This window comes from Euprymna scolopes, chromosome 2, assembly GCF_053919585.1.
Source record: "Euprymna scolopes isolate OS-2025 chromosome 2, ASM5391958v1, whole genome shotgun sequence".
In the NCBI taxonomy this organism is placed as follows: Eukaryota; Metazoa; Mollusca; class Cephalopoda; order Sepiida; family Sepiolidae; genus Euprymna; species Euprymna scolopes.
The window spans coordinates 140520837-140543942 of NC_136483.1; the positions used below are offsets into that span (position 1 = coordinate 140520837).

The following is a 23106-nucleotide window of genomic DNA, read 5'->3' on the forward strand; positions in this document are numbered from 1 at the left end:
GCGCACGTCCCTGTTATTCAGATTTGCATTTTGAGGGTGCTGGCAATGGTCCTGTTGCCATAACTTAGATTAGTAGAGAGCATGAGTTGTACAACGGTGCATCTCCGATCTTGCTCGTTCAACATTGTGTCACTCTCAGACATGATAGTTGGAATTTGTACACAACTGGCCAACTAGTAGATGATCTGCAACATAAAAAGAAAATTGGTTTTCATCAAACGGAAATGGAGTCATGTCGTCTTTTCAAGGGCGACAATTTTATCGTTCCGCCCTTTAATTATAATTTTTTGACTCTTAGCATATCGATTTCTATAACAAACAAACTGTTGTGTTGTCCAGTGGGAAACAATACACAAATAAAAAATATAGAATCGATTTATTCCGTAAGGTACAATGATAGAAGTTTGTGTCGGGTAGCAACAACTGGTGAATGAGTCGACAAGTAAAATGTTTGCATCCCAACTCACAACTGCAATTGACTCTGTTTTGCTCTCCTTAAATATATGCGAACCAGATTTATGTGGTCGAACCAAGAAACAAACTTTATCTTTTATATAAATAGACTTTTTTTTTAGTTAAAGGTGGATATTAGCAAAAAACAAGTCAAGTATCTGTTGTCTCTCTGCGAATCGAATTACTTAAATGGTATAAACAATCAATCAATCACAATTTTTGTTCGATTTTGAGAAAAAATTAATGAGTGTGTAACAGTTTTTTTTTTTTCATTACATTTTCACCCCAAACAAGGCATGTTGCCACTTTGATGTAGAGGGCTACTATCAGAGACCTAAGTTGCAGGGATACTATATAGAGAGTTTAGCAGCAAGATCTCTGTTCACATTACACTTGAATTTCTGCATGTCAGTACAGTTGGGAAAGCAGGAATCCAGAAGGGAGTTTCAAAGTCTAGTAGTTCTGGTGAAGAAACTATTAGAGTAGAAGGCTTTCTTACATCTAGGGATCTCAACTGTATAGAGGTGGGACTTTGCTGCTTGACGAGTTTGTCGGTGGTATTTTCGTCGACGAGGTACAAAGGCTTGTATTTCGTCAGAGCGTCCACCATTAAAATACTTGTAAAACAGGCAGAAGGATGCAACATTTCGTCGGTGGGACAGGGGCTGAAGTTTAGATGACAGTTCGGGACCTATTAGGTTGGCGACTCTCTTTTGGACCCTGTCCAGGAGTGAGAGACTAGTAGCAGATGCATCAGCCTAAATGTGACAGCAGTACTCCATACACGGGCGAATGGTGGCTTTCAGGCGTAAGTAACTTTCTAGCACGATAGAGAGAGCCCACTTTCTTTGCAGCAGCCTTAACAATAATCTCGATGTATCTATTCCAACTCATGTTTCCTGTGAACGTTAACCCAAGGAGCTTGAACGAAGTGCTCTCAGGTAAAGTATCTCTAGCCATAGCTATTGGTGGTTGGTAAGGTTTCATGTAATTATTAAAAGAAACAAGCTTTGTCTTGGCAGCGTTGAACGTTACCATCCATTTATGACCCCATTCCACTACAGACTGAAGGCCTTCCTCTAGGGTTTCAGCCATTACCTTAGATATGTGCTCATTAGTTTTCCCCACGTGCCTGCTATAGAGTTACATAATTCTTTTTTTTTACACAGGAATCATCACTTATCAAGACCCAGAGGTCACTTGAGGATAAGGGTCAATGGGTATACATTAGTCAATGTAATTAGAGTGTAGTAAACATAAGTAGTGGGAATTTTGTAAATTGGATTACTTAAGGGGAACGGCTCATCAAGAACTTGTTTACATTGGGCTTGAAGATGATCAGATTGTAGTCAGCTGGAAAGCAAGCAATCGGAAGAGAGTTCCACAGACGTGCAGTTCTAAGAAAGAAGCTTTGTTCATGAAATTTACATTTAGGTTTAGGCACAGATAAAGAGTGTGGGAAATTATTGATAGTGGTTTGGGCTAGATGAGTATTTTTTGTGAAAGTTTGGCGAGTGGGGGACCATAGATTGAAGCTCAGACGAGCACATGCCATGAAAATAACGATAAAGCATAGACAGGCTCGTAACGTCTCTTCTGTTAGAAAGAGGTTACAGGGAAGAGAAAAGCCCCCCCCCCCACTAAGTTATGAAGTCTGTTTTGAACTTTTGTTACTTACATGCTCCCAATCGCACATGGTTCAATAAGAACACACTGGCATGTTCTTACCCACGGAAGGATATTTTCATTGGACGATGAAAACACTGTCCACATAAGAGGCAATGTCCATCTTCTCCCAACCCTTTTTCTTGTGAACATGAAAAGACTTTATATTTTTCTCCTCCTCTCTAGCAATGGCTTTTGCTAGACAAGATGAAATTCACAAACTCAATTCCATTTCTATAGTACATATATGTCGGCAAACTCAACCTGTCTTATATTCCTGTTTTCATAATACTTTTCGGACCATGTTTTATGTTAACGAAACTGTTTAAATAAAATTGACTTAAAATCAGGAGCTGCTAAAAACAGCCTATCCTGTAAAATAGACTTTGTGGCTTAGTGGGGGGTGCCCTTTTCTCTTCTCTGCAATCTCTCTCCCACAGAAGAGACGTTATGAGCCTGTTTTTGTTTTATCATTACTTCCATGGCAGGTGCTCATCTGAGCTCCAATCTCTGGTCCCCCCTCGCCAATCTTTCACGATAAACACCAGTCTAGCTGAAACCACTGTCAGTAATTTTCCCCACTCTTTATCTGTGCCTAAATCAAAACGTAGATTTCATGAACAATGCTTATTTCTTAGAAGTGGAACTCTCTTCCGTTTGCCTGTTTCCCGCCTGACTACAACTTGGATGTCTTCAAGTCCAACATAAACAAATTCCTGATGAACCGCCCCCTTAAGTAGGACACTTTATCAAATCTCCATTACTAACGATTACTACAATATTATCCCATTGATTACTGTACACGCAATAACCCTTATCCCCAAGTGGCTTCTGGGCCTTGATAAGTGGTGACCTTTATGTAAAAAAAAAGAAAGAAATAAAATCCCCTTGGCAAACTTTCACAAGAAAACACTCGTCTAGATACAACCACTATCAACAATTTCCTCCACTTTCTGTGTCTATGCCAAAATCTAAACACAGATTCTATGAATACAGCTTCTTTCCTATAACTGACTGTCTGTGCAACTCTGTTCTGCTGGCCTGCTTTCCAGCTGACTACAATATGGTCGTCTACATGTTCAATGTGAACAAGTTCCTGTTAAGCATTCCCCTTAAATAATCAAATTATACCAAAATTTCAATCATTAAGGATTACTATGCTGTTGTCCCAATGATCACCGTATACTCATAAACTCTTATCCTCGAGTGGCCTTCGGACTTTGATAAGTGATAACTCTCTTACATACACACACACACACACACACACACACACACACACATAGGTGTTAAGGATGTGAGTTCCATTTCATCTAATTACTAATGAGACGAAAACTATTATTTTTATTTTATGAAAAATATTTCCTGTCATTTAAAATGTCCGCCATGTGTTCATACGCCTTATGACAGGTCACGTGACATGCGTGTGCGTGCAAACGTACATTTCAATAAGAACTGCTCACGCGTAGCATTAACGAATACGGTGATATCGCACAAAATAGTGCGAGGGTCCAGCCCAGCGGTTAATACCATGCAAACGGTAAATTTGCAACGGGTTTGAATATCAGATTTGTTGTCAGCGACCCCGAAAATCGTAAAAAAAAAAAAAAAAAAAAAAATTATTAGTCAGTGGTTGTAGTTAAAGTAAACATTTACCGAAAACACTACTGAAAGCGGTGAAATTGCGGAAATAGTCCCAGGAGCCAGGGGTTCATACCATGCAAACGGTAAATTTTCAAAGGGTTTGATTATCAGATTCGTTATCAGCGACCTCGATTACACTCCCCCCCCCCAAAAAAAAAAAAACAAATTAGAGTGGTCGGTGTTCGGACTGTTCGGTTGTAGCGTAAATTATATATTGATACATTCTTATACAATAAACGTTTTGGTTTTCAAATATTTTTGTGTTCGGGAAAAATATCTTGTTTGTTATTTATTTGCCGTGTTATTTTACCAATAAGAAATTGGAGTTATCGCCCCCTAACAATGGCGCCGTTCGTGTAATGCAGAGTGCCGCATATTTTGATGCTAGCAAAAATCTCGGACAAATTCCTATGTCAAAAAGATAATACAACTGCAAGATAATGTATCATTAGAGTTATCGCCCTTTTTTAATGGTAAATCTATGTAATGATGTTATGTACGGCCGCTAGATGTCATTAGTAGTATATGGCCTTCAATCGTCCCTCTTCTTTCTCCTTATAAAACGTGTTTCAAGTGGAATTCCGTTTTCGGCGTTTGGCTAGAAGAACGGCTTCCATCAACAAAAATCGTCTTCCAAAATGGTGTAAAAAAAAAAATTAGAAAAGACAAAAACAAAACATCTTTATGAGATCAACGCTTTATGCTTAAACAAGTGCCTTTTCTCTCTCTCTCTATCTTTTAACCATTTTTTTTTTCATTTGCTTTTAAATCTGTAAGCTTCCAAAACAACCAATTTAAAAAGTTGCCATTTTTTTTTTTAATCCTCTAAGAAGAGTCATCCTTTTTCGTTTTCAAAAAACCAAAACAGCCTAAATCGCAAAATGTCCGACCTGATCGCCCTTTTAGATGCCACTCTGCGACTGTTTTCCAACGAGAATGGGACGGATAAGAAGAAATCGTCTAAATTACCAATAACTGGAATCAAACCGGGAGGTTACCCAGTGGATATCTTTTTGGATGGCCTCTCGCAGAATGAAAAGGAAAGTTATCAGTGTGGAATTTGGTAAGTATCCTCTTTATTAATATATATATTAATTCGATGCTTCTACAGAATTTGAACCAAATCGATTTTTGGCGAAACAAACAACACTTAGATTAGGTTTAGGGGCATTTATTTTTTCTTTTTAAAAAATTTTTGGTAATCGTGCAGAAATAATAACGTTATTATTTAAAAAGCCATTTTTAACATTGGGAGGGGAGGGTGTTTTGTACCTATTCTGTACTTTAACCTTACAATTGAATAAAAAGAAAACATAAAACTTTAATTTAAACGTGGAAATACGATTTAAAAAATAGTGCTGGCTGATCACTCTCTGCATTAGCACCACTGTCACTGTACACATAGATTCGAAAAAGTTGTCAAAAAACAAATATATAACAAATGTTATCAAAGGCAAGATAAGTTACTTTTCTACCTAACTGGATATTTTTTAGTGTTTTTATTTAATGTAACATGTTTATTCAGCTGGAAAAACATAGTGTTTACCGATGTATTGGAAAATTTAAAATGGCGATTGACTCTCTCTTGAACACGGTAAGTTTGGGAAAATGAGTTAAAAAATAAAAAAGAAACTATACAAAATACTGTTAGAAACTCGCTCAATATTTTACCGTGACATGGGCTGACATATTCGATGGGGTTCTAACAGTATTATATATAGTTTCTTATTTTTAACCTATTTTCCTAAACGTATCGTGTTCAAGAGAGAGTCGGACGCCATTTTAAATTTCCCAATACATTGGTAAACACTGTATGTTTTTCGAGCTGAATAAACATGTTAAAAACACTAAACAAAATATCCAGTTAGTTGAAAAGTAACATATCTTGCCTTTGATAACATTTGTTATATATATATATATATATATATATATATATATATATATATATATATATATATATATATATATATATTTTAACAACTTCTTCGAATCTGTGTACAGTAATAAAAATCCCAAAACAAATATAACAAATAAATATTATCAGATAAGTTATTTTTCTACCAAACTGGATAAGTTTTTAGTGTTTTAACTTATTTTAGTGTTTATTCAGTAATGTCAAGTGTTACGTGAGAACTAGAAAAAAAAAAGAAAAAAGGGTCACATCTTTGGAGTCTATATAGTCTCTCAAAAATAGAAAATTAAACAAACAGCCCATCCAATAAATGTTACCGTAATTATTACGGTATATATAAATATTACGGCGTAATATTTATAAACAAATGTTACCAAAGGCAAGCTAAGTTACTTTTTTACCTGAGTTTTTTGTGTTTTAATTTATTTACATTTTTTCACACTATTTATTCGTAACTAAAAAAAAAATTGCTTTGCTGGCTATTCTGGAAGATTACGTTATTTTTTAGTTATTTCATTTCAATTTGTTTAATTTTCGATTTTGAGCGATTATATAGCTTCCAGAATCGTTTTGTTGTTTGTAGTAAAAATGCCCTTAGGGTTCAGATACCCCCCTCCCCCCAAAAAAACCCAGATTGGTTCCAGGTCCAGGTTCAACTTCTGTACGAATTGAAATAAGTCTATTTATTTCTATATTATTATCATTATTATTATTACTTTTTATTTACTTACTGATTTTTTTTTTGGGGGGGGGGGCAACCAGAAGAACACCTGACTCTGTCTGTAATAAACGGTGTCCGCTCCAAATTGGTTCCTAATATTAAAGACTTCCGCTTACTCCTGTGGTTTGCCAAATTTTTAAATAATTTTAATTAATTTATTTGTTAGGTGAAAGTACAAAATAGCAGAATACGGATCGTGCTGAAATAATGTTATTATTCAAAAACTCATTCTAAATATGGGAAGAAGTAACTATTCTGTACTTTCATCTAACAATTTAATAAACAAAAATATTGTAAAAATTGAAAATCCTATCCAAAAAGTAGCATGATCCGCCGTATCCTGCATAAGTACTGAATGAAGCTCCCTACCTCCCTGTGTTAAGAATGGTTTTCTAATTCTTTTGCATTTTACTGTGTTGAAATAATAACGTTATTTAGAAAGCCAGTTTTAACATAGAGGGGCTTCCCGGCTTCGTTAACTATTTAATACTTTCACGTAACAATTTAATAAATAAATTAATAAATTTGGGAAAACAAGACTTTTACCGAAATTATATCACGGATGAAGTTTAATATCAGGAACTGAACCTGATCAGACACCGTTTACTGCGGACATTGAGTTGGCCGTTCTTCTGTTTTGCCTATTTTTCTTATATAGAAGCAAAGAAATGTAGTTTTACCATCTAATTCAATTCACATATCTGTGGTGTGTACAAATACACATATTTAAATTAGATGACGTTGAAAAAAAGTTACTCTTTCTCCAAATATAATTGATATTCATCCTCGAGTGATCTTTGGTCTTGATAAACGATAACTTGTTTAGACACAAACTAGCCTTCCCACTGCGACAACGTCGGAGATGAAGTTTTTAAGAGTGTGTGTAGAGAGATCTAGCTCTCCCGAGGGGATCTCTGTAAGGTCACAAAAATAATGGAGTTGCCTGCATTCCCTAGTGGAGTATTATAAACCAATCCCTATGCAGAAAAAGATAATGCTTGGGAGAAAGAGCTCGCCACCATCTCCGAGACCGATCGCAATCACACTTTTAAACATCATGGTAGGCTGATCGTATTTTTTACGTGCTTGAGAGTATATTATGATGAATGAACAGATACTACACCGATCTCCAACGGAGGAGGTAATGACTGAGAAAATGGTATGACGAACAAACTATCAATCCCCGCAAAAAAAGGAGTTAAAACCTGATAATATGATCACAACAGAACACTAACAGATGTTACGCTACTTCCCCCTCCCCCTCCCCTAATGGTTTAAGATAATCCTGTTGGGATGGTGTCATGAGGTACGAACAATAACATCTATTTTTGCCCCTCCACGCACCCCTCGCCGATGCAAGTGTACCGAATAATAATTTATTAGAAACGGTTTAAAAAATGAGTAAATATGCAAATTCGGAAGTGTGGGTGTTTGCAAATTATTACAGACAACGCCATTTCAAAATCTTAGGTGTCACAAGTCACATGTTAATATGCGTAGGAATAGGAAAAAAAAAAAAAAAAATCGCGGGCATTTTCCAGTGGACAACAAAACGAAAAAGTTACGGTGACAATTATTGGGTGGGTTTCTACCAGTATTTTGTTTAATTTTTGAGAAATTATGGAAACTGCTCACATGATTGTCTCATGTCAGCCATTTTTTTCTTGTTCTAACGTAAGATTCAATACTATTTATGTTGCAAAGTAAATAAACAGTTCAAAACAGGTTTAAACACACACACACACACACACACACACACACACACACACACACACACACACACACACAATTACCCCAATAAGTAGAAGAGTAACTTATCTTGCTTTTAGTAACATTTATTTGTCATATATATATATATAATTTTGTTAAACCACTATTTTGTTTTGTTGTCTAATCTATAAAATGCCTCAAATCGCATTTATTTATTTCGATACAAGATTATATATTATATATAATATAGTAGGGGTTGTGAAATAAATTAGCTTAGAAATAATTGTAATAGGACTTTTGCTGCAGATATTTTTTTATATGCAAATCGATCTGGACAAGAGATGAAACCACTTTATGTAAGGAGTTAAAAAATACTACTTCAAGGTCAACAATTAGCCAATAAGTGTTTGATAAATGAATTCCAACTCTGAAAATACCAACTCTTCTCCATTTGTCAGAACCTCGACCATAGAAGGTGAGAATTAAATAAAATAATTCTGCTAAAAAAAAATCTTTTAAAAAGTAACGTCCATATTAATCTCTGATTATTGATAGATGAACATTGCGCTTCTATTTTCTTGCAAAGTATGAAACTGTATAGAGTAACCTGGGTTATGCAGCACTAGCAACTAGTTATCCTCCATAAACCCCTCTATAGCATTACTAGGGCACTTGTGGGGTAATAAACACCAAGCTTGTCTGATCAAAGGCCTTGATTCTCAAGTGTAGCATTTAATGAGCCAACCAAACGTAGTCGTTTTATGCCAAGCTGTTTTCCTTCCAGATCTGCTGTTAGATGATAAGGGCTGTCCCCTGTTCATGTAAGTATAAAAATAGAGAGATTAGTTAAAATGAAAATAAGAGAAAGCAGAAATCGAACCCTGGACATAAGTTTTAAAGAACAATAGGTTTAAATGGAATGTCCAGTAAATTGTTAATTCGGATGAAATAAATAATAAATAAACTATTCAATTGTTAAAAGAATGTGGATAATAAAATATGGGTTAAATAAATTAGATATGTAGGTTGAATTCCTTTGTGGAAACAACACAAGAAAAAATAGGTTATTGGGAAATCAATGTCGGAAACGTGCAAAGTCGCGCATGTTGAAACACGTGAATTTTGCTCACGTGGCCGGGATGCATGGATTTCTCAATATAGGAAGTGAGAGTTAGTTGGTCGGGGAGACGGTCAGTGAGAAAACTCAGAGACAGGCGGACGTCTGAAGCGAGACGTCACTTCAGAAACTAAAATGTGAAACTTTGAATTCTTAATGAGGAAATCACGACCGGTCGTGAAGAAATAAATTCATCATGTGTTTTGTGATAAAGCTCATCTTTGTGTTTGTGATTTCTACAAAAAGGTAAATTGTATTGTTATTATATGTCTGTGTTATAAAATGTCATTACATACACGTCTCTACATCTCATATCCACAATGTGAATCTACATCAAATCTACACTAAGACTGTCTGAACACTATCTCATCATTCTAAGAGATTTCTTCATATCTACACGTTTAAGTAATGAACATTTAAAATATAGGAATAGTTATAAACGAACAATCTCTCTTACAACAACATCTCTCTCTCTAAGATACAACATCATATGTAATAAGACAAGAACTCTCACTAAGACTCATATCTTTACTAATAAGAACTCACATAACATACGCGCACAAGTGGTATCGTCTAATACTACTAATAATAACTATATAACACTGCAGCCATTTTGAAACTGATTTAATAACTTTACTCCAGAAAGACGACTCCACAAAGCTTTGCTTTTCTGTCAAATCACTGAACTTGCAAACTGTTCTTGTGTTTCCGAAGCATCAAGTAAAGTGTCATTTTTTTTTTTTTTTTTTTTTTTTACATTTTAATTCAAGTTTTCACTTTTCAGAGCTTTAAAATGTGTTATGGTGGTCTTCCTCTATAGCTTATTAGATGTGATCATTATTTCCACACACATTTTTAAATCTGCTACAAAATTACACTTGCCATAATTTTTTTTTTTTTCTTTTTTTACATCGGGGATCACCACTTATCAAGGCCCGTAAGCCACTCGAGGATAAGGGTTATTTTGTGTACAATAATCAATGGGATAATATTGTAGTAATAGTTAGTATTGGAGATTTGATAAAGCATCTTAAGGGGGCGATTAATCAGGAATTTGTTTATGTTGGACTTGAAGATGTCCAAGTTGTAGTCAGGTGGGAAACAGGCAAACGGAAGAGAATTCCACAGGCGTGCAAAAAGCTATGTTCATGGAATCTACATTTTGATTTAGGCACAGATAAAGAGTGGGGAAAATTACTGACAGTGGTTTTAGCTAGACTGGTGTTTATCATGAAAGATTGGAGAGGGGGGACCAGAAATTTGAGCTCGGACGAGCACTTGCCATGGAAATAACGATAAAACAAAGACAGGCTTGCAACGTCTCTTCTGTGGGAGAGAGGTTGCAGGGAAGAGAAGAGAGCATCCGCCACTAAGCCACAAAGTCTATTTTGTACTTTGTCAGGCAGGATAGGCTGTTTTTTGAAGCTCCAGCCCAGATGTGGCAGCAGTACTCACTCTTTGGATGTACTTGGCTTTTATAGAGATAGAGAATTGCATCAGTAGTGAGATATCTTCTGGAGCGGTAGAAGGATCCTACCATTTTCCCAGCGGCCCGGGCAACAAACTTTATATACGTGTTCCATTTCAGATCAGGAGTAAAGGTCAAACTCAGAAGCTTGTCAAAACATGAACCTCCTCAAGACGAGAGCCATCCATTTCAATTGATGCTAGATGAGGAACAGAGCGTTGATGATGTAAAGTTAGGAGCTTGGTTTTAGATGCATTAAAAGTAACCAGCCATCTCTTCCTCCACTGAACGATGTGCTCAAGATCAGAGGAGAGAGAATCAGAGAGAGCTTTGTCATTTATGGCCTTTGATGTGTTGCCGTAGATGGTCGTGTCATTAGCATAGATGTCAATGAATGAATTTAGTATGTGTTTTGGGAGATCATTGATGTAGACCAAGAAGAGAGTTGGGCCCAGGATGGACCCCTGGGGGACTCCAGCATTAATACTGTAGGTCTCAGATTTCTGCCCATCAACCACTACTCTTATAAACCTATCAGAGAGGAATGATTTAATTATTGAGAAAACATAATTTTTGTACAGTTTTGTTATTTGCTTTCTATTGCCACTCGTTTACTCATTTATGCATGTAAATAGTGTGTAATTTATTTGTTAAAAACATATTTTGATCTTTGGAAAAAAATGCTGTTTAATGCCTCATCTCTGTATTTTTCATCATTAATATCATATCATAATCATATTATATCCATTGCACTGATGTAAAGGAGAAACCTGATTATATTAATTCAGTTTGATTTTTTATTGTTCAGGAAGTTATATAAAACTAGAAATTTGAAATAACAAGTCAACATTTACTGATAATAATACTTGAGTATGCAGGTGTTTAATGCCCCCTTAAAAATTTGTTTGAGGGTGGAAGGTAGTCTGAGCCATTCAGAGGATATGAGGTCATGAAGAAGGAAAATGCAAGTCAATCAATATTTTAAAATCAACAAAAAGTCATTGCTCAGTATAAGGTCTGATGAAATCCATATCAACAAACATGTTAGGAACTAAAACAGTGAGTGCATCAAGCTGGTGCAGGATGAGGCTGCGGATTCACTTCTGCACTAGTTCTCAAGTTTTCCTGACCTTACATCAGACCAATGTGAAAGAAGGATTTTCCCATGATTCTTATGACCTACATAGATAAATCTTTCAAGCCAGAGATCGTCAAAGCTGTATTCAGTTGCTCAGGCATTTGTCCTTGCAATGCACAAATGGTCACATTCAAAAGACAGCCTCCCGTCACTTAAGCAGATTTTGAAGTGTTTGCATTACTCCCACTCCAAGACCCTCATCTCCAGCTTCATACTGTATGCAATAATATACGCTTATTGTTGCACACAATATCCTCGGTGCCTTGAGAGATGGTGCCTATTGCATCAGGTGATTGGAATTTTTGCAAAGCTAACCTGAGTTTTCAAAATATTCAACAAAATATATATTCTTCTCTGAACACAAATCAATTATTTGTTTCAACAAAATATAAATATATTTTGTCCGTGCTAGTCAAAAACTTTGTAAAATTAACTTTTATGAAGATGAAAAATAGTCAGCGAAAAAGGTGGTGCCTAATGTCCTGGGTTATCCTATTATAGCAAGTACGTTAAACAGAAACGTTCATGTTTCATTCTTGGAGGAAATCACTAGGCTAATTGATTTCCTCTGAGAATGAAACATGAACGTTTTTGTATAGCTTACTTACCTTAAATATATTTTGATACTACAGTAGAAGCCTGGGGATATGGTAGACCCAGGATACGTGTTTTTTTTTGTTTTTTTTCGGCTGCTGGTTATATTTGTCCTGCCTTACGATGTTATTTATAATTTTATTTGATTGTATACATAATGTACTCTATAAAATTGATATACAAAAATTGTATACTGTATTTTGTTACTAACTTTTTATATGTACTGTATAAAATTTTACTTAGGCCCCGGCATATGGCGATTTCACCTTATGATCCCAACCCCGGAAATGGTTAATATCGTATCTCAGGGTTCTACTGTACTAAGCTTTAATCACACATTGAACATCGGTACAAATACTGAAAGTGTGTGTATGTATGTATATATATATATATATATATATATATATATATATATATATATATAATATTACTTTATATTATGTACATTCTGCTCAGATAAAGAAACTGCAACCTACTGTCTGTACAACTGCAAAGAATGCTATAGCAATACATCAAACACTTTTGAGAAATAGCGTGAATGGGGTTCTGAATAATGAACAACAATGAATTCATGAATGCTTTGAGTGAGAAAGATAGATGGAAAGTCATAGCTGTCAATGCCTGTACCAAGCAAGACACCACTTGAATGAATGAATATATATATATTATATCATATATACATAATGTGTGTGTGTGTGTGTGTGTGTGTGTGTGTGTATGGATCCGAGTCCTGGTAAAACATTTTTTTCTTAAACAGCTGTTTTGTCCATATTAAATCACAATTTGCTTTTGTTTATCAGCAAAACAAAGAATATGCTTAATCGGTCTCATCAGAGGATGATTTTTGAGTTCAAACAATTAAATTTTATAATAAAAACCGAAAGTGAATATTTGTAAAACTATTTTTTTTTAAATGGAATTCCTTAAATCCAAAATGTGTCTTGTTTTTCATTAAAGTTGTATATTTAATTAATTTTTATCAACAAATACATTTTTTGATAAAGACCAGCGATAGTTCGAAATAATGATTAACATCTATAATCTACAGGCGTATGTGAAGGAATTCGCATATGACGAAATATTGATTTATTCCCATATGATCTGCTTGTTGTGATCTATGCTCTTATTTTTGGTCTTCATTTCTCTCTCTTTTTTTCCTTCATAGTAGGCTGTTAGAAATAACTGTTTGCACCTTTTGAAAAGCTTGATATCAATAAATTTTAAACATTTCAAATAAAAATTTTTTGAACACTCGGTTACTTCTAACTCACCCTCTCTCTCTCTCTCTCTCTCTCTCTCTGTATGTGTCTTATGTATATCTTTATTAAAGTTAGGTATCTTAAACACCGCTTATAAACGTAAAAGTGGATAATGTAGACTATAATTTAGATTATGCAAAGAGAATAAAGAATGGTTTCCACTCAATTATAAGAATCCAGATACATGTGAGTTCTTGTGAAATTTTGGTACTAGTGCACTTATTGATCTGTGCTGAAATGATGTTATTTAGAAAGCTATTCTTAACATGGGGAGGAAAGGGTGTTTTGTACTTATTCCATACTTTTACCTTACAATTTAATAAAAACGGATCATAAAACTTTAATTAAATTTGAAAATACTATTTAAAAAGTAGTGCGGATCAATAAGTGCACTAGCACCGAAATTTTTAACAATTCTTATTAACATAAACTAATGAATATTCTCAAATTTTCAGTTTATTTAAGTGGTTTTTAGGTATCATAATATTCCATTTGAAAATGCAAATATTTCAGATTTGCATTAAACTTGATCCATAGTCGTTAGACATCAATTAGACAAGGTTTCTTGAACTTTAATTTCTTAAAGTTCTGGATATTTTTTTTTCTGAATTTTTGAGATGTTTATATTACTTGTATTGATCAAACTATTGTTCTCATCTTGAACATTATTTGTGCAACGTTTCGGTCGGCTTAGCCTTTGACTGTCCTCTGGCATGTTGGTTGTTGTTTTGAAACGTTACATAAACAACACTCAAGATGAGAACAATAGTCTGATCAATACAAATAATTTAATTTCTTAATTCAATTTTACTTACAAGTAAGGTATAAGGTCATCAAAAAAGTGTATGTAACAACGAGAGAGGGTTGTTAGTCATTGTGTGCATTCTATTTTTAACCGGACGCATTTTGACCTTTTTTTTTTTTTTCATTCTTTTATCTTTTGTTGATGACATTCACTTCATCAACCACCACGATGCTACATTTATTTTATGGACTACTCCACTTAAAATTTACCCAATTCTTTTAAAATCAATTTTATTTACCAAAGATGTTTATAATTTCCTGGAAAAGGATGGGTTATGAGATAGCAACAAAAACCAAAACACAAAAAATAAAATCAAGGTCAGATTAATAAGACTCTCCCAATTGTTCACAGTTCACAGTTTATAATTTTTGTTCAGTTTATAATTTTTTTTAGCACCGAAAATTCGCATGTCAGTCTCTGAGTGGGTCTTAAAAAGAAATAGGGGTGGAGGTTGGAAGTGACTGGTGTCTTTTCAAGATAAATACTATTTAGGGAGATCAAACAGCAAGGGGATTATAGAGTGGGCATCTTGCTGGATCTCTATTACTGAAAAAATAAAGGGGGGAGACGGGACTTACTCAATGAGCTAAGAGACTACCCTAATCATGGTAGGTTCCAAAAGAACCCAGAACCATACTCGGTGAACAGGTACTTGTACAGATACCACACTTTGATCTCAGGAAGTTAAAGGTAGACTTTTTTCATTAGCGAGCCTTGTAATCCCTTCTTTTCTTGTCTTGAAGAGCTTATCTTCTTGCTAGTCTGTGGATTGAATACTATTTTGCCATTGAATTTATCACTAGGGCTATGCCAAGAGAATATTCTTTTCATTATTTTGACTCGAGTTTATATCAGTTAACATCTTATGTTTTTAGATAGTGATGTGGTTTTCAATTGATTAACTGTCGGATTTATACTCGAGTCAAAACAATGAAAAGAATATTCTCTTATTGCCCACCAGTCAAAAGATTATTCTAGAAGTGTAAGCCATTTTGAGTTTCAGAACAGTTTCAGATGGTTCGCTGTTACACACAAGTCCTGGGAGGTGACTTGTTTGTAGTAGACAGTTCCACAGAACAAAATATTCTTACTGGGTCGAAACCCGGGAAAAGAACATGTGAAATTGCTCCAGAAAAGGTTTAATATTTATGAAGCAATTCTGGTTTCTGATTGGTTGGTAGCAGAACGTGAATTAATTTGATTCGTCAGTTCTTAGCAGCATCGTTTATAAATAGAATCGTCCGACTGTGTGGGATCATACCCCATTAGAATCCAAAATATTGCAACAATTATCTTGTTTTGAAATCATCTCCATTTTTGTTATCATGCAACTTAATCATCTTTCTTTCTTTCTCTCTACGTCAGGTGGTTTCATGCTTTGTCTGGAATGATTCACATAAAAAATAAGTTATTTGCAAATAAACAGTGTTTGTCACCAAATTATTTTCTCACTCTGGTTTATGTAGAGTAAATTCGAAAACTAATTAATTGGTAATTGTGAATTTTAAAACAGTTTCTATGTGTAAACACGGGTAATGTTAATTATAGTTAGTTTCATTTTAATTTTATGCAAAGAGGGGATGGAATCCCTTCATGAATCTTTAGATACCTGCTGTTTCCATTCCAGTATCCATGCTGGGGTGGATCTTTGGCTAATTTTGTAATATATTTTGTTTATTATCTTTGCTTATTAATTTCTCTGGCCACACTGGATGATGTCACAAAAAAAGTGATGTCCTCCACTTCACTTAAAGTTCCAAGATGCTGGCAAATCCTTTTTTGTGACATCATATAAAGATGATGTCACAAAGGGATGTTGTTGTCTTCAACTAATATGCATTCAAACAGTTTTTGAAAATTTCTCCCTTTAAAATATTTTAAGTCTCTTAATTATTTTAAGAATTGTTCGCTAAAGCCTCTGCCACCTGCGCTAGTTATGTTTTAGTTGAGTCTTCTTCATGAAGCATCCCAACCACTCAATCCAAAACCTGTTGACTGACTGGAAGGAGAGAGTGGCCTTATCATTCCCAAGCATATTGAGAGACAGAAGAGAAAGGCTAGAGTTGAATCTCTTATGGGGGTTTTGATCACCAGTTTTGGGGAGGCGGTCATTAGTGTTTAGGAATGTGTTTGCGCCAGTTTTCAGTTTATACTTTAAGGTGTTTTGTAAGGAGATAAGTATTTTTAGGATGAGCCGGATTCAGAGAAATATTTTCAGTGAAAAGATTTTCAGGGTTTATAATCAAATGCGAGAAGACATTGTCATACGGTAAACAAAACAAAATGAGTTAAGAAGGCATATATTCACAAAAGAGATCATTTATATATGTTTAAAATTGAAGATTTACAGCAATAGGAGAACATAGAATGTTTAAATATTTTTTAAGTTCTTGTAAAAACAAAGGGGTTCATTAGCTGAGCCGTGAGTTTCAGGGTTCAGGAAAATCATTCAAAACTTATCTGCTTATTTTTATAAATTATAATTCATGGAAAGTTGTTTTTAAGAGTCAATATTCTTTTGTTATTGTATTCGTAAAATATTTCAGCAAGATGGATTGGATATATTTCGGTGAATAAAATTTATATAGATTGACAGCCAATAATGTGATGAGTTGTGTGTGTTCATTAATATTTGTGTTTGTGAATGGAGAGAAATGTTGCAGAGATAAGCGCCCATAGTAAGGCATCAAGCGACACCAATCTGCAGATTCAGGTCGATTGGGCCCCACTTTATTGAAAAAAAAATATGGCGTTTAAAGGGTTTAGGTCATTCCTAAAAAGACCATTTCAAATAAATTGAGAGTTTTCTGATTGGTCTAAAATATAATTATTTATTGGTCTCTTGACAAAGTAGGAATTGGATCTAGTAATTCACTCCCGTTCGTTTGTTTTCACTTTTCTCAATAACCACGCCTTGAATTTTTAGAAAATTTTGCATAAACATTAGTCATGGTGAAAGTAAATTTTTGCCAGAATAGATTTTCCAGGATAACTTTAGTTACCGTCCCCTAGGGACCATTATATGGGTAAAATTGACAAAAAATCGTTTGTCTGTTTGTTTGTTCACATTTTTCTCAATAACCAATAAATTTTTTTGTTTGAAAATAAAACAGTAGTCATGGTGAAAGTAAATTTTTCATTTCTGGAGGATGACCATGCGTGCTCAGCTTGTTTTATTCAGGATAATGTATGCTCAGATGATACGTGTACAAATGCATTTTTGCATTTAGTACGTTGATGTGTAAACATCAACCACTACACTCTTAAAACGTTTTGCGACCAACACTATCTTACTTGCCTTCAAACTGTAAGTTTGCTGCACAGCGGTGTATGTGGTATTGGGAACCTAGTTGATGACAATTGCCTCAGTTTCGCCATACTCTCAGAACGACTTATTTTTTACTTAAACCATGTTTTAGTAAAAATAAAAAAATAGCATTAAAAACTGAAACTTATAGTGAGTTTTTTTTTTTTTTCCTTTTTAACAAAAGTCACCACTTATCAAGGCCCAAAGGCCAGTCAAGGATAAGGGTTAATAAATGTAAGATGTTAGTGTAGTAATGATTAATGGTCTAGATTGGATAGAATTTGGAATATTTAAGGGGACGGCTCAACAAGAACCTGTTTACATTGGACTTGAAGACTATCATATTGTAATCGGCTGGGAAGCAGCCCAGTGAAACAGTGTTCCATAGCCAGGCAGTTTTAGGAAAGAAGCTTTGTTCATGGAATCTATGTTTAGATTTAAGCACAGATAGAAAAATGGGGAAAATTGTTAATAGTTGCAGCTAGTTGAATGTTTTTTTTTTTTTTTTTTTTTTTGTGAAAGTTTGGTAAGAGAGGGACCATAAATTGGAGCTCAAATGAGCACTTGCCATGAAAATAATGATGGAGTATAGAAAGGCTCGCAACGTCTCTTCTGTATGGAAAAAGGTTTCAGAGAAGAGAAAAGGGCATTACCTACTCATTAGATTTTGAAGCCTGTTTTGAACTCTATCAAGGTTGGATAGGGCGCGCCGAGCAGCTCCTGCCCAGATGCATCATGCATGTGAAATGCTGAAATGAAGACTTCATTGGACAAATAGTCACAATCTTTATAAACAAGTAAAAAGGTTAAGGAAGAATGACAACTTAAGTTTTTATAAATAAGCCTATCCTGTTAGAAAATTATAAATTTCAGTTATCGTTATATTTCTGAATTTTTTTAGATTGATAATTGCTATTATTTAGATCATTCTGACCACTTTTCTCATCTCGAGTTTTTTTCTTACAACGTTTCAATCGATGTAATCTCCAACCTTTATCAGGTGTATCTTGTTGAACTCAGATATCTTTGTTGAACTCAAGAATCTGCAAGAACCCATAGCATAGTGGATAGAGTAAAATTCAGTTGTAAACTACTCTTCTGGAGATGGAAGTTTAAATCCTCAATGCGGGCGACACTCAGAATACAATTTCGAATTACTTAGCTATGACTGGGCAGAGGTCCTAATGGAGTGAGAGCTTGCTATCCTGTGGAATAAAAAAGGGTTCCATTTTAAATTCCATGCAGATTCCCAAGTTCGACAAGATATGTCTGAAGGTTGAAGGTTACATCGACTGAAACGTGAAAATAACACTAAAGATGAGAACAATAATCTGAATTAATGCGAATTGAGTTATCATTGTTCCTTAGCTAGCTTCTAGTAACTTAAATAGGAATTATCTGCAGCTTTAAAAAATTTTAGTTTAAAAGAAAAATGTAAAATACACAGCCTTGAAAATGAGTGGTTTTCAAAATTGTGAAACTCTTTGCTTATGAAATTTTAAAATTAACACATTCAAAGTAAATTTCTTGTAATTAAAGTTCATATGCAAAAAATCTATTCTAATGATTTGTAAAAGAAACAATCATCGGTTATTCATTTTGAGTTGATTTATTTTTTTAATCCCAATTTTACGTCTTGTAAGATTATAAGTAACTTGGTCTGCTTTTCTGTTTTTCTCATCAAACCATATGTTACGGTGTTCAAGAGGCAAAAAAAAAAACCTTATTTACAACTAATTACAAAAACAAAAACAAATCGTTAAAAAGAATACTTTGCTTCAGTTTTTGTGTCCTATTTGTATAGGATTTTTTTTTTCTTTTTTTTTTATGAGAAATACCTTACAGCTTGGTTTTAGATACTTTACACAAATGCGTGTAGAAATTAACAAAAAAGTAATGGTATTTATACACACGACATGTCTAGAAAAGTAATCTCTCCTATTCAGTTGTCAGAGGAGGTTATGTATATTTGACATGACTGAGACCCCATTTGGGGGCTGTGGGGAATGTGGAGTTGCCACTTAGTTACCGTTGCTTCCAGGTTCACTTTGGTTCAGAATAGTAATAACTGTTAGGGCATCAGGTGCTACCAGATCAGGCTGTCTGAAAGTACTGGCTTCTTGACCAAAAAATGCACCAAACATTACAGGCAACTGGAGACCACATGTGAATTTAATATTCCCTTACTTCTTCCTCCTTTGGAGGAAGTATTTTGAACATGCCTAGGATGAACACCGTACAACAATGACAAGGAGCATCTCTTCCACATGTGGAGCTTGTCAGTGGCATCTCTTCAGTGTGGGGAGTTTAGAAGACAGGCATCTCCTCAAATCTTTCTAATTGTAATGGATGACATACAATGTGTATGGATGAAAGTAAGACCTACAGTTTTATATGTATACTAGCTGTACCCTGCCACGCGTTGCTGTGGCTCAAATTGGCACAATGGAAACAGTTCGAAAATGAGAAAACGCATGTTTCTTATAGGTTTAATTTTCCATTCAGTTTTTGTTGTTCCATTTTCTTAGCTGATATAGAGATTTTCTGGTTTGGTGACTCTTGAATACGTAACATAAATTGTCTATGTGAAAAAACAGTCAGTGTGTAACTGTAAGACCCACAATTGTAAAGATTGTTCCCTGTGCTTTGTTGATGGTTATTGCAAATGACAATAAAATTGGAAAGTGCAATTTCCTAAAGTGTAATGATGTATCCGGTGGAATCATAGGAATGCATGGAATGAAGATATATTCATCTGTGAAAGGTCCTGTTAAGATTGTTGTTTCTATGATATTGTTTGTTAATTTTTTTTTACTGCAAGCTATGTGCCATTGCAAAGCTTGGATTGGTTTATATTTCACAACATGATAATTAGTACGCCAAATTTCAGTTGCAATACATGCGGTGGCATCCCTGGCAAATATAGCTGTTGGATAATTAACCACTTTATCTGCTTTCACAACAGTGTCGATGGATTTGTATTTGACTACCTCACTTGGAATTTTACATTGCATAATAGCGTTAAGTTCATGGGCGTCTTTGTATTGACCTGCAAGAATAGCTCATTCACTCAGTCAAGTGGAATTCTTATAATTTGAATATCTGCAAAAACCTTTTAAACTAACTCTTCTTTTGATGAAATAAAATTACAGAAATTACAGAAGTTAAAAGTCAAAGAATTTTGCCCTTAACTCTGATCAGCTGGCACTTTTCCGTACCCAATTTCAAGTGATGCAAATAGTTTTGTGCAGATTGAACACTGGAAATGCATATTTTGAGTTAAGTTTAATGTCTTCACATGGAACAAAAAAGTAGAGCATTTATTTCATCTGCTGGTGTTGATTGAAGAATAACAGGTAACATTTGTCTGAAATCTCCTGCAAGCAATATTACTGTGTTCCCAAATGGTCTGACATTGCCACGCAAATCTTGCAAAGATCGACTAAGAGCCTCAAGTGATTTTTTTCCGTACCATTGTGCATTCATCCTAAACAATAAGTTTGCATTTCTGCAATATTTTTCCCTATATTGGATGTTTTGGAGATGTTGAACATGAGAATTTTGAAAAATTGAATGTTTTAAAGTAGAATAAATAATTCTTCTACTTGGCAGCAAGGTTGCAGGTATTCCTCATGCAGCAAGGGCTAAGGCTATGTCATTTTGTTACCAAATGGCTGCCAAAATCAATTTAATTAGAAAGGTTTTACCAGTTACTTCTGGTGCTGTTCAAGGTAGCAGTAATTTCCAAATAACTTCTATTCCCACAGTCAGTAAATTAGGTGACTAAAATAAGATTTATCCATGTTTTGACAATGCCTTATTCACTGTAATTAATTTAGGAGGCTAAAATAGGATGAGGGATTAGAGATGGACAGATAGAGAGGAAGATATATAGATAGAAAGTGAGATGAAAATAGAGAAAGTGAAGGAGATAGAGAGATAAAGGGATTGATAGATAAACAGAGAGAGGGGGAGAGTTAGAAACAGAGAGGGATGAGACAGAGGAAAGGAGAGAGATAGAGGGAGTTAGAGAGAGAAAGGGGCTCAAAGAGAGATGGAGAGGGTGATATAGATAGATTTTTTGTTACTATCCAGAATACCCCTTTTTGGGGGGGGGGCTAGATTTTCCACACATTAGAAACCGACCAGGTTATCTGTACTTTCACCTAACAAATTAATAAAAGAAAAAGATATTGTAAAATTTGAATTTAATATAAAAATACTATTTTAAAAAATAGCACGATAACATCAGTGTCACTTTAGGTACTCCTTGGGCGTTGAGTTCCATGGCGACCAGCATAATTATTTAATGGTCGCTCCCTTAGCCCCCCCCCCTAGTCAAGGCTAATGCATGCGCACGTAACATTTTTTTATTTACTGACGTTGGCTTAGTAACTAAACGATTTATTGATAATTTCGTAACCCTTAAACGCATGCCGGAAGATTTAAATTGGTTCATTATTGTTGTAATGAAAAAAAAAATGTTTCATTCAACACAAAACTAAAAATACATATTAATGATAAATGATTTATTATTCTATTCATTGAAATTTACTAATTTTTAAATAAAAAATTAAAAAAAAGTTAATAAAAAAATAGTTGCTTATGTGCGCATGTAAAAATGTTTGTAAAAGTGAGTAATTATTTTAATCATTTAAAAAACTTGCTTTTTTTTTTTGTTTTATTTTTAGATTAGGTCCACCTTATAATCACCCCCAACCTCCTCATCTTAAGAACAGCTTCCGGAATAAACACCACTTTTGGAGGGGGGGGGAACTATTTGCAAAATTTAACTGATATTTGTTGTCACATACCCACCCGAAAATACTATTAAAAAAAAAAAAAAGGAGGGGTTCAGTGCCCGTTGCGGAGAAGAAAATTTATTTATCAATAAAAGTTGTCAATTAAAAAAGAAAATTGTGGAGGTGAACCTAAATGTAAATATTTACCCAAAAAATTATCCCGAAGTTTATTACAAAAACGTTTTGTTTTCGCACTATTCAACAATTTGTTCATCCGCGCATGTAAATTAAAAAATATTTGTAAAAGTGAGAAGTTATCAGTAAATGATTTAGTTTTTTTTAATTAATTTTTTTTTTTATTTACATTAGGTCCACCTCCACAAATGTTAAGAACGGCTTTCAGAATAAATACCCTCAACCTCTCCTTGTTAACAACGGATTTCGGAATAAACACCATTGGGGGAGGATATTTAAAAAATTTAATCGATATTTGTTGTCAATATACCCATCCGCAAATACTATCAAAAAAAAAAAAAAGTCGATAAAAGTCATCATTTAAAAAGAAATTTAAAAT

At 34.4% G+C, this 23106-nt stretch overlaps 1 protein-coding gene across 1 annotated transcript in view; it reads left to right on the plus strand.

Annotated features, from left to right (window-relative positions):
- The first annotated feature begins 4037 nt into the window (after nt 1-4037).
- LOC145296748 (uncharacterized) overlaps nt 4038-23106 on the plus strand; it is an 89109-nt gene continuing 70040 nt past the window's right edge. Inside the window, exon 1 of the mRNA XM_080142784.1 lies at nt 4038-4822. Within this exon, the coding sequence (XP_079998910.1) occupies nt 4641-4822 (182 nt within the window). The 5' untranslated portion in view covers nt 4038-4640. The remainder of the gene's footprint in view (nt 4823-23106) is intronic.